This window comes from Micropterus salmoides, unplaced genomic scaffold, assembly GCF_014851395.1.
Source record: "Micropterus salmoides isolate LMB-PRFRI ecotype aquatic unplaced genomic scaffold, ASM1485139v1 Ms_hic_scaffold_20, whole genome shotgun sequence".
Classification (NCBI taxonomy): domain Eukaryota; kingdom Metazoa; phylum Chordata; class Actinopteri; order Centrarchiformes; family Centrarchidae; genus Micropterus; species Micropterus salmoides.
The window spans coordinates 1,068,208-1,080,975 of record NW_024041151.1 but is presented as its reverse complement, the minus strand read 5'-3'; the positions used below and the strand labels follow the sequence as shown (position 1 = coordinate 1,080,975).

Below are 12,768 nucleotides of genomic sequence, written 5' to 3'. Positions count from 1 at the left end.
CAAAAAGAAACTGCATCAAAAGTTGTTAAAGTCACTGACTGGTGCTGCACGTCTTCGAGTCATTTTATAATCAGTAGCTTGTTGTTTTTTAAGTTACTTTTTTGGTAATGCACATTTGTGTCTTTTATAGTTTAATTGCATTGCATGTTCACTGAATGTTTTTTTTTTTTAACAAAATATGCTTTAAAGTCAGTAAGTCACCTACTCTGGGAAATGATGGTCCAGTGTTCAAATTTCCAGGTGGCCAAGTCCAATTTAGCAACAATGGGGGTGTTCAGATCATAGTGGGTCAGTTTTTCTATTCTACTTGGATTGACACTTCCTTCTTATTTTTCTCTGCTAAAACGTGTCTGTTCATTAACATTAAAACTTGGAAACACAAAATTTGGCAGGTGGGTTGAACATTTCATCCAGTAGTTAGGTACAGGTGGTGGTGGTGATGGCGCAATGGATAAGACTATTTCTTTGGTGGGAGAGACCCGGGTTCAATCCCCCACAGTGACCCATCCACCATTGTGTCCCTGAGCAAGACACTTAACCCCTCATTGCTCCAGAGGCATATGTAGCAATTCTAAGTTGCTTTGGATAAAAGTGTCAGCTAAATGAATAAATGTACAGTGGGATGTAAAAATCAAGTTTGAGTTTCAGCAATTATCTCAAAAAAAGCTTCAAGTCCAAATCTTTCATCGCCTTCCATCTGGTCGTCTCCTCTGAAAATGTCAAAAGTTGCATTTTTTGCGACTTGCTTGGATCCCGATCATCATATCATATATTTTTTATGTGTAAAAGCTTAAACTGACAGGTCTCACTTATTTTAAGTTCTGCAATTTCTCGTTTGTTACAGTTACTTATTTCTCTCTATAGAAACTCAAGAACTTCTATAAGAAGTTGCTGTTCTCTGGAGGAAATGAACTGTTTCCGGACCCATTTTCATCCCACAGGAGGCCATGTTTTTACCCATAATGCCAAGTGGCAGCTGGTATAAGGGAGCTTCAGCAGCAGCCATGGCCCAAAGGTACGAACAGAACCATGGCATCCGTCCAGCCGGGACAGCAACCGGTTCCCATCTGAAAAGAGACATCAGCATCAGCAGGTTATTCAGACAGAAGCAGCCCTGCTGGGGGGCGCCGCAACACAACTCTTTAAACCTGTAGTTCATGTGTCTTTGGACAAAAGCTGAGACCAGCTGCTGCCGGTGTTTGTTGTCCTCTCTCACATCTGGTCATCATAACCTTTGGCTTTAAAACTTCACACAACAAGACCCAAACAAAGAAGCGCTGAGTGCAAAATAGGTAGTAACCTGAGGTTAGTCAGCCATCTAACGCTAGCTTGCTTCTTGCTTTAGTTACGACCTACAGGTTAACACCGACTATTGTTCGTTATGAAAAGATGAACGAGCGTTTGTTTACTTGGCAAACTCGTGGTGATGTTGGTCAGTTAATGGACTTGATCATTTACTGGCTGCCATCACGGTAATTACTAACGCTGGCTGCAAACAGGTTACAGGTTTATTGTTGATCATGTGATGTTACAGTTTTATTTGGTCATAACGTTACACTGGTTTGACAGTCTGGGGGTGTTGACTTACTTTAGTTAATAAGCTGTCATTAATTGCATTGCACATTACATGGTTGTGCTCTGTAAGTGAAAAACAGGTCACAGATACAGAATCCCTTACAGCTCTGCAGTTTTATAAGCAGCCTGGATTGAACGCAGCAGCTGATACAACATTCATTATAACCACGGGAGACTTGAGACTTGACTTGGACTCAGAGACTTGTGAACATCTCTGTCTTGATTGCACTTTTTTGTTGACTCTTACTTCTTTCCCCATTGATGCCTCGAGCAGCCCCGTGGCTCAGGGTGGGTAATAATAACAGGACTAGTTATAGTTGTAGCAGTGGATGTTGTGCAGGAACAGGAGGGCAGCAGGCGACAGAGAGGAGAGACTCTGTCTCTGTTGGACGACTGACTGACGCAGCTGTCTGGTCTCCTGGGCAAGCCAAGGTCGACATTATCTTTATTTTGTTCCATACACACAGACTGATGCATAGAGGGCTGAACAATAATCTTACTTTGTGAATCTCTGTAGGTCTAAGAAGGACAAATCTATCCCCCGACAGGAAGTACCCTTCGGATTGGTTTTGGTGTTACACCATATCCGTGTTCTGTTGCCAGTCTCACCGGCCGGAGTCAATAAACACTGCTGTGTTGGACGTCATGAGTTTTCCTCAGACGAACGCTGGACGATATGAAATGCAAATCACCATCGATTGAACATCGGACAAGGATTGTACTGGAAATATGCTCGACTATTAAAGGAGCGATATTTTCTTGATTCAAAGCACACCAACACCGTTATGAACACACGCCGAAACAACAGACACGGTCAAAGTACGTCGGTTGGAGGTCCTGAATTTCGGTTTTGATTATTTTTCAATTAATCGTCCAGCCCTAGTACAAAATCCTGGATGATCCTTCTGAGAGCAGTGTTCAACAAAAACCCCAGTCCAGCAGTAACACAGTGAGCGATATAAGGTCTGGGTAAAGGGCGGTGGTTGGTCAGTAGTTTGAGACTGTGTTAACCCCTGCAGCCACCCGAGGAGGAGGAACAACAGGTTCTGGGGGGAAGCTTCGGGCTGTTCTCGACAGACGGTAATTCTTCAGGAAGACGTTCTGTGGTGAACTCACGTGGCTCGTTTGGGCGGCCGTTCCAACATGTACCCTGCTTCTGCTGAATGAGTAAGCAGGCCGGGGCTTGGCTGGAACTGGAAACACTGAGTTACTGCTGGAGGAGGTGTTGGTGGGCCAGGAGGGGGCTTCGCTCTGCTCATAATACTAGGTGCCTTTGACTTCATGCGGCGCTGCGCAGCTCTGTAGCGGCGCTGTAGGAGATGCCGAGCTTCGATGAGACGTTAAACAGAGGTCCTGACTCACTGCTTGGCACAAAGAGCTCTGGCGGTCTAATCATACCTAAGGGAAACTGATCTAGCTGATGTGTGGTGAGCATCATTTTTATGCTAGTAGGACATGAAATGAGCATGAATTAACCTCTCGCGTACCATGTGATCACGCTGCCACCTACTGACCAATGGACAGAAGTCTCTGAAACATCACCATGGTGAGTCTGGATATTATTGTAGCTATTGTACTGCGTTCAGTAAAGCAGAACACTGTTTAACTCTGTTTGGCTGAGTCCCTTCTGTGTGAATAAAGGATTTGTTTGACAATAGTGATGTTTGGAGTGTATGTAAATGTCCGTGTATACAAAGTGAATTAGAGTCACTACTGAGGATCCTGGGAAAGATCGCGATGGCTTCATGTCAGACAAACTGATGGTTTTCAGCGTAACCTGATGCAACAAAGGTTAAAGCAGAAGATCCGTAGAACGCCCAGGTAACTGTGCCTACAACGTCTTGGCCAGGACGTTTGCCGTTGGCCCTGAAACTGACACCCGGACCCGTTCCGTGACCCGCTGCTCTACCGGAGTCGCCTAGGACCGCCCCTCCACGCTGCAGGGCGGCCTCAGCCTGCACACATGGCCAGAAATCAGCTGCAGCGTCTCGTCTCTGCCAGTGCAATCAACATGGCCAATAAGATGTCCATCTGTTGTCTTTGGTTATTATCTAAATAAATACCCTCGTTTAATCAGCAAGAAGAAGAAGTTCCTGCTGAAGAGACTGATCAAATTAATGACAGAGTTTACTGATTGTGTTTAAGGTCCCGGTTTTCCACAAACTGTGATTGTGTTTGTAGGCGTGATGGAAACACAATCACAGTTTGTGCCCGTGGGTTTCAGCCTCCTCGTCAGCGTGTCCGCCTCCCGTACCCGAGGTTGCCGCTTCGAGTCACGACCGTGCAGTGCGTTCTCGGGGACAGCCGGTTACATAGTGTTGTGATTTACGACATCATCCAGTAGGCCTGCACGATATGAGGAACATCTGCCAGAACATTGCTCAGTATTGCGATATAAAAAATAAACTTCCTGTCCCACAAAAAAGTTAAACTGGCTCAACTTCTACCGTGACATCACTCAGCCAATCAAATCCAGGCTGTTTGAGCTGCAGCTCACCTCAAAGCAGACATCACTACACAGCCTGACGATTGGAATGATTTAGTTTCATCTCAGATTAACCTCATGAGAAATGCTCGACCAGATAAGCTCCCTGAACGAAGGCGACAACCTCAGGTCATTCATGCCAACTTCAGCTCAACACTCCTGCCTCAGAACTTCACCTCCTGCTCATCATGTCGCTCTCTGAAGGTTTGAAACTAAAATCCAACATTTTCATTTAGCTGACGCTTTTAACCACAGCGACTCACAGCACGCCTCTGGAGCAACGAGGGGTCAGGGCCCCAGCCACACTACGATGTCACCTCCCGTCCAGACTAAAACGGCCAAAGACTTAAAAAGGAGAAGTTTGACTCCGGGTAGCGTTTTAGTGCAGACGGACAAAAACAGAGGAAACGACGACGCAGACGCTCGCGTTCGGCTCTCATAAGTCATGCAAGGCGGGGTCGACCCTGGACAGGTCCCCAGTCCACTCACACCTAAGGACAATTTAGGGTCACCAATCAACCTAGCCTGCATGTCTTTGGACGGTGGGAGGAAGCCGGAGAACCCGGAGAGAACCCACGCGGAGAACATTTAATCTCCACACAGAGAGGCCAGGGCAACCGGGGTTTGAACCCACGACCTTCTTGCTGCGAGGCGACAGCGCTAACCACTGCACCTTTTTGATTTGGTGTGCAAATAACACTCACAGCCTACACTGGTACTGTTTGCGACGACAGTCCCAGCTCCTTATTGGTCCATGCAAATAAAATCTGGTGCGGTTCTTGGTCTGTGTTTATTCTTTGGACACGTTGTTGGACGCGTCACAGTGGGGAATTGAAGCCGGGTCTCTAACACCAAAGGCATGTATCTTCTCCACTGTTCCATCGCCCCCCCAACACATGCAGCTTTAACCTCTGGCTGGTTTGTTTCCACCTCGTCTGATCGTCTGGCTGCTCTGTTGTTATCGTTCCTACATCTCAGAGTAACGGGACGATGTTAAAGACAAGGACAGAAGTGAGGGATCTCCAGCTGCAGCTGGTGGACGAATCAAACTCACCTTCCAGACGCAGATCAGAGTGTCGGGTGAGCGAGAAGCGAACAGACAGCGACGCGTCGCCGCACAGATACTGAGGCCAGCCGAAGTCTCCCGCCTCCAGACCGCCGGCGAGCTCCGACCCTGAAACACCAGAACATCATGTGACAGGAAGCAAAACGTTTCTATGGTGACTGAAGGTTTCTGAGTCTGAAGCCTTTTGTTTTATATCATTTATCATCTAATGAATCGTTTCAGTTCCAGAGAGACTGGAGCGCAACATCAAACATTTAATAAAGAAAACCTCATGAAACTTTACAAAACGGATCAGAATCTCCGTGTGATGTTAAAACACAGCTTTACATTATTGGGAAAAACAACTTTATTGTTCTAAAACCTAAATGTTAAAGTCTGTAGATCATCTTTCTCTTGGTAACATGAGGCCAATTTCACTCATTCCTGGAAAAGACCAGAACATTTTCTGTTTGAAGAGTTGAAGGACGCTCTTTATGTGGAGTGATCAGCGCTTTGGTTGCTTTAATAAAAACTATGGAAAACCTCATAATTATAATAATTAGCATGATCAGTTTCCCGGTTTACTTTAGTGTTTGGGGGGGGGGGGTTCATGTTCATTACAATTAAAAGCTACAGCTGAGTCCTCTCAAAGACCTGGACCTGGTGGTCTTTACCTTTCAGAAACCTCCAGACCGGCACCGGGACAAATCCTCCCCAGCTCTCGGTCTCCAGCGGCGGGTCCGAGAACAGCGCCTTCAGGCCGGCCAGACCTCCGTCCGCGTCCCGCTGCGGCTCCTGGGCCGTGCTGAGCCGGGCTAGAGTCATCAGAGTGATCCAAACCCAGGCCATCGTCTCCGAAGAAAGAAAAGCGGCTGGAAGCGCAGAGACTGAGGACGCTGTTTCATTGGTCAGTCTGGAGGCTGCTCCTCCGGTCTCCCTCCCTCCCGCCCTGAGACGGAGCGCACGAGGCAGGACTGATAATAATAATATCAGCTGGGGGGTCTGGGGGCCTCCCCCTGAAACAATTGAGCAAGAAACACTTACTTTCCTGCATTCTGGTGATTTTGTTTCTTCACAAATTAATGGAGGAAATTTATGTCAAAGAAATTCAGATGACACGTGACAATTTAACCTCTAACAGAACCAAGTCCGTGCAGCAGCTCTCAGATCAGTTCCTCCTGTAGATCAACTCATTTAATATCTGCAGAGTCCTGGTTCAGTCTTCGCTCCTCTGTGTGTCTCTGTTTGGGGAAGTGACCTCTTTAAATGTGACTCTGGCTCCTTTTCACCTCCATGAGAAATGAATTCACTTTAATTCAGTTAGAAACTCCTGGACTTTAACAGCTCCTGGGTTTCAGCAGCAGGTTCAGAATCAGATCTGTGTTCTCTGACAGGCCCAGAATAACATCCTAATATTTAGCGACAGAAGTATTTTAACAAAATCTACCTGTACGTTACCCTGTGTTACTGCTCTGCAGATGGGGCAGTAAGCCCTGCAGGCCGTCTGACAGACGCAGAACTGTCTGGGATTGGATGAGACCAGCACACTGCTCCTCAGGTAGAAACATCCTGGAGCAGAGAGACGCTCAGAGAAAAGGAGTTGAAGTCAGAAGATCGACTTTGTTCAACTCGCACATTAAAGTTCATAAAGCTGATCTAACTACAGCCTTCTAGTTTTCTCAGCGTAGTTTTTTTGTTTAACCTCATACTCTGAGTCAAAACAAATGTTATTGTATCAATGCAAGAAAAACCCCTGAACTCGTCTGACGGACACATTTCTGCTTCATTCCAAGTCCCAGTTTAACGTCTGGATCCATCCTGTTGATGAATTCTGACGACGCATTTATCAAACACTTGTTTCAGTTATCAGAGCTCTGATTGGGTGACCTTTATCGCACACAGGGACTGCTGAATCCAGACTCTGCACAGAGCACAGTTTGATGGATGTGGATGATGGAATAGGGGCAGTGAGAACAGAGGGTGATATAATAAGTACAACCCTGTATGACACGCTCTGCTGAAGCCTTCCAGTAACAGCTTTCTCTCACCAGACAGAATGATGAAAACAACACCTACTACAAGAAGGCGTAAAGGTACTGAACATGTGTTTTATTCCCTGTGAGCTTTACAGTAACAGGAGGAAGGCCGACCAACAGAGCGCAGCTCACACCTTTACAGAAGCAACAGATTTCAGTCATACTCGTTATGAAGAACAGACTTTAATGCTTTTAACTGTTTCTGCGGTTTGATTTTGCCTACAGGGCGTAAGGATAATTTAGAAATGTGTCAGATTAAACGCTAGACCTAACAGCCGCTCAGGGTCAGAACAGGAACAACAACAGCCTGCGTTATCAGACACTGAGATTAAGAGTCTTTCTTTTAACGGACTGAACCAGCAGCACGTGAATAAATGAAATACTGTCTTAAAGGTTTCAGGAGGCCAGAGCAGCCACTCACAGAGCGCTGCTGCTGTAAACTCTGACTGCACAACTCACAGCATGTTGTGCTGAAGTCAGACAATTTATTTTCCCACATGTGAAAGTGACATTGCTTTCACTTCCCACAGCAGCCACTGCAAGTCCTATCCAGACCCGAGCAACGATTCTGGGCCCTGAGTTCTCCAAACCAACCGGCTGAGGAAGCTGGGAGAGCCTGCTGCTGTTTCAGGGACGTCACTAAGACAGAAGGACGGGGGGTTTAGCCCCCAGGGTGTGTGTCAACTGCGCTCGCAGAGCTACACTTAGATGTTACCAGGTGAGACAGACATGTTCTCTTCTTCCATTTTCTCTCTACAGTTATTGTAATGTTAGCTGCGTGGGGGAATTTACTCAGTCCAGACAGAGTTCTTCTGATAAAGCAACACCATATCTAATTCCTCTCTCTTAGATAATTTGCAGGTGCAAAGAATGCTATTTAATGACACTAATAGAAGTTAGTTCAGTCAGAGTGTGATTTTGCTCTGTAGTTTGGCTGCAAACAAACATTCAAGCTGCTGATTAATTTATTTCAGCCAATAAATGCAGAAAGTTAAGTGGGTGACAATACAGCAAATACATACATGTAGACCACCACTGACCTGCAGACCACCACTGACCTGCAGACCACCACTGACCTGCAGACCACCACTGACATGTAGACCACCACTGACCTGCAGACCACCACTGACCTGCAGACCACCACTGACATGTAGACCACCACTGACCTGCAGACCACCACTGACCTGCAGACCACCACTGACATGTAGACCACCACTGACATGTAGACCACCACTGACCTGCAGACCACCACTGACCTGCAGACCACCACTGACATGTAGACCACCACTGACCTGCAGACCACCACTGACCTGCAGACCACCACTGACATGTAGACCACCACTGACCTGCAGACCACCACTGACCTGCAGACCACCACTGACATGTAGACCACCACTGACCTGCAGACCACCACTGACCTGCAGACCACCACTGACCTGTAGACCACCACTGACCTGCAGACCACCACTGACCTGCAGACCACCACTGACATGTAGACCACCACTGACCTGCAGGCATCTACTGACATGTAGACCACCACTGACCTGTAGACCACCACTGACCTGCAGACCACCACTGACCTGCAGACCACCACTGACCTGCAGACCACCACTGACATGTAGACCACTACTGACCTGCAGGCATCTACTGACATGTAGACCACCACTGACCTGCAGACCACCACTGACCTGCAGACCACCACTGACATGTAGACCACCACTGACCTGCAGGCATCTACTGACATGTAGACCACCACTGACCTGTAGACCACCACTGACATGTAGACCACCACTGACCTGCAGGCATCTACTGACATGTAGACCACCACTGACCTGTAGACCACCACTGACCTGCAGACCACCACTGACATGTAGACCACCACTGACCTGCAGACCACCACTGACATGTAGACCACCACTGACCTGCAGACCACCACTGACCTGCAGACCACCACTGACATGTAGACCACCACTGACCTGCAGACCACCACTGACATGTAGACCACCACTGACCTGCAGGCATCTACTGACATGTAGACCACCACTGACCTGCAGACCACCACTGACCTGCAGACCACCACTGACATGTAGACCACCACTGACCTGCAGACCACCACTGACATGTAGACCACCACTGACCTGCAGGCATCTACTGACATGTAGACCACCACTGACCTGCAGGCATCTACTGACATGTAGACCACCACTGACCTGTAGACCACCACTGACATGTAGACCACCACTGACCTGCAGGCATCTACTGACATGCAGACCACCACTGACCTGCAGACCACCACTGACATGTAGACCACCACTGACCTGCAGACCACCACTGACATGTAGACCACCACTGACCTGCAGACCACCACTGACCTGCAGGCATCTACTGACCTGTAGACCACCACTGACATGTAGACCACCACTGACCTGCAGACCACCACTGACCTGCAGACCACCACTGACATGTAGACCACCACTGACCTGCAGGCATTTACTGACATGTAACATCTGGTCAATGAACTGAAGGATAAACCGGTACAAAAATATTACCAGAGACACTCTGACATTAGTTTTCAGTGACAACAACATTGTGTTTAATTGTAACAGCAAGGCTTTGATTTGTTTTAAAAGACTAGATTTAAATGTGTGAGGTAACTTTGATTGGTCAGAGCTCTCTGAGTTAGAAAGAAGAGGATGTAACTGTAATGATTTACACTTTAACCACAACACGTGATCATGTATTAATGTACTTCTATAAAATATGGTGTGTTTGATGAATCTTAAAGATTCAGTTATTATAGGAGCCTTTCTAAATGAGTACTTTTATACTTCAGAAAATCCTAAAGTATTTGGAGAAAATCAAACTGAGAACACTTGACTAATACATTTTATAAACTGTTTATTCAAATGAAAAATAAATAACTCAGCCAGATGATGCTAAGCTAACACATTCACATGATGCCATGCTAACTCATTAAGGTCATGCTAGCTAACATATTCACATGATGCCATGCTAACTCATTAAGGTCATGCTAGCTAACACATTCACATGATGCCATGCTAACTCATTCAGGTGATGCTAAGCTAACATATCCACATGATTCCATGCTAACTCATTCAGGTGATGCTAAGCTAACACATTTATATGATGCTATGCTAACTAATTTAGGTAATGCTAAGCTAATTCAATCACATCATCCTAAGCTAACTCATTTAGGTGATGCTAAGCTAATTCATTCACATCATCCTAAGCTTACTCATTTAGGTAATGCTAAGCTAATTCAATCACATCATCCTAAGCTAACTCATTTAGGTGATGCTAAGCTAATTCATTCACATCATCTTAAGCTAACTCATTCAGGTGATGCTACGCTAACACACTCGGGTGACGCTAACTAATTCATGTACTGCTAAGCTAACTCATTAAGGTCATGCTAAGCTAACATATTCAGGTAATGCAGACAGTGCTAGCCGTAGCATCAGCGCGTCACGCTGTCCTCCACGGCGGCGGGGTCCAGGTAGACATATGGCAGCTTCAGGCCGACGTTCCTCGCCGCGATGTCACAGCTGAGACGTTTCAGGTCGCTACGGAAACAGGCCGCCATCTCCATGGGAACGCTCTCGGTGAAGAGCTGCTGCTTCGAGCCGCCCAGAGGAACCTTCAGGAACATTAAGAGCTTATCAATCCGACAGGCACTCTACCTGAGTTTATAAGAGAAGAAGAACTCTGACCTCAGGCCGTGACCTTTAACAGAGGTCACGACCTGTAACAGAGGCCGTGAACTGTAACAGAGGTCACGACCTGTACAAGAGGGCACGACCTGTAACAGAGGCCGTGACCTCAGGCCGTGACCTGTAACAGAGGACACAACCTGTAACAGAGGACACGACCTGTAACAGAGGACACGACCTGTAACAGAGGTTGTGACCTCAGGCTGTGACCTGTGGCAGAGGTCACGACCTGTAACAGAGGCCGTGACCTCAGGCCGTGACCTGTGGCAGAGGTCACGACCTGTAACAGAGGCCGTGACCTCAGGCCGTGACCTCAGGCCGTGACCTGTAACAGAGGCCGTGACCTCAGGCCGTGACCTGTAACAGAGGCCGTGACCTGTAACAGAGGCCGTGACCTGTAACAGAGGTCGTGACGTCAGGCCGTGACCTGTGGCAGAGGTCACGAGGAGACGTTTAATAGCTTTACAACTCACAAGCCCAAAAGTTGTGTTCAAGTGTTTTAGGAAGGAATCACTTCACAGCCAGACGGCAGGAGGAGGACACGCCTACTACAACTACGCGTGACCAGGGTTGGAACCAAACTTCCACGAACTGTGGATTGGATGAGACCCGTGCGTTTAGATTCTGATTATCGGTTCCTAACTTTCAGCATATTTCAGCTCCCGAGTAATTCCAGCATTAAAGGCACATTCTCCAGAGAATTATCTGGGAAAGCAAACAACAGTTTGAACACCTTTAACCCGGAGCCTCCTGTAAAAGCTCCTGCTTTAACCACAAACCTTCTCCGGCATTAACGACATTCAGCGGATAAATCGGACTCTCTGACTTTAGCATCCACTGAGCCGCTAGCTCGGCTAGCTGGGGCAGCGTGTGGGACAGGATGTTAACATGAAGTGTGCGTGTTGTGTTTGTGGTCTGCGTGTTCATACGAAGTCTGCAGGTTTCTTGCTGAGCAGGTAAACGGTGGCGAGGCCGTGCACGGTGGCGTCCACGTCAGGAAAGCTGTCCAGCAGGCTCCGCTCGCTGCAGCGCCCCCTGCAGGCCGGAGGAGGGCGCAGCAGACCCACCGGGGCGTTGGGCATCCAGCCGAAATAGTCCAGCTGCACGGGGAGACATTCAGATCCAGGATTTAACCACCGGCCAGTGAGGTACAGGACCTTTAAAGACCCACAGAGTCTGATGTCACCTGAGCGTCATTAACGGCCGCGTGCTGTGCCGACGCGTTGAAGATCACCATGGTAACAAAGTATGTCAGGTCCGTCGCTGAAGTGAAGGATTTTGGGAAACCTGAGAGACAGATTTTGAGGTTACTGGTACTAACTGTTCAACTCCAGCGTTTAAATACTGTACAACAGGAATACTGCAGTAAAAACTCCACAGTACGCAGTTTAAATACTGTACAACAGGAATACTGCAGTAAAAACTCCACAGTACTGCAGTTTAAATACTGTACAACAGGAGTACTGCAGTAAATACCTTTGTTCTCGTCTCCGAGGCGCCCAAACACGATGACCTCATTGATCCAGCTCTGCAGCTCTGAATCTCTGATGACATCATCGTCGCTGCGGTAATAGTAGCTGACCACGCCCCCTACGTACCTGCAGTCAGTCAGAGAGGTTACTTTGTTTTTCTGCCAACACCAACCCAGTAATCCTGCTTTTATTTTTGATTATTGTTTTTAGTTAATCAGCTTCATCATCATAGTTTAAAAATAACAGCCGCCACCGCCATCAGGGGCGAGTTGTGTCTGCACTTTCCCGCCTTTTTAACACTGTGGTGTTTACAAACTTATCGCAGCTGATTGGTTAACACCTGTGACCTCGAAGCTCCTTGTTGAACGTTGCACAATGTTTCAAGGAAACGTGCCGAAAGGTTTCGAGATTGAACTCCCACCAG

At 47.3% G+C, this 12,768-nt stretch overlaps 1 protein-coding gene across 1 annotated transcript in view; it reads right to left on the bottom strand.

Annotated features, from left to right (window-relative positions):
* Positions 1-10,351: 10,351 nt before the first annotated feature.
* Positions 10,352-12,768, bottom strand: part of LOC119914930 (hydroperoxide isomerase ALOXE3-like) — a 3,911-nt gene continuing 1,494 nt past the window's right edge. Inside the window, exons 3-6 of the mRNA XM_038734475.1 lie at positions 12,349-12,525; positions 12,059-12,159; positions 11,802-11,972; positions 10,352-10,799 (exon numbers count right to left, since the gene is read on the bottom strand). Coding sequence (XP_038590403.1) covers positions 10,620-10,799; positions 11,802-11,972; positions 12,059-12,159; positions 12,349-12,525 — 629 coding nt within the window. The 3' untranslated portion in view covers positions 10,352-10,619. The remainder of the gene's footprint in view (positions 10,800-11,801; positions 11,973-12,058; positions 12,160-12,348; positions 12,526-12,768) is intronic.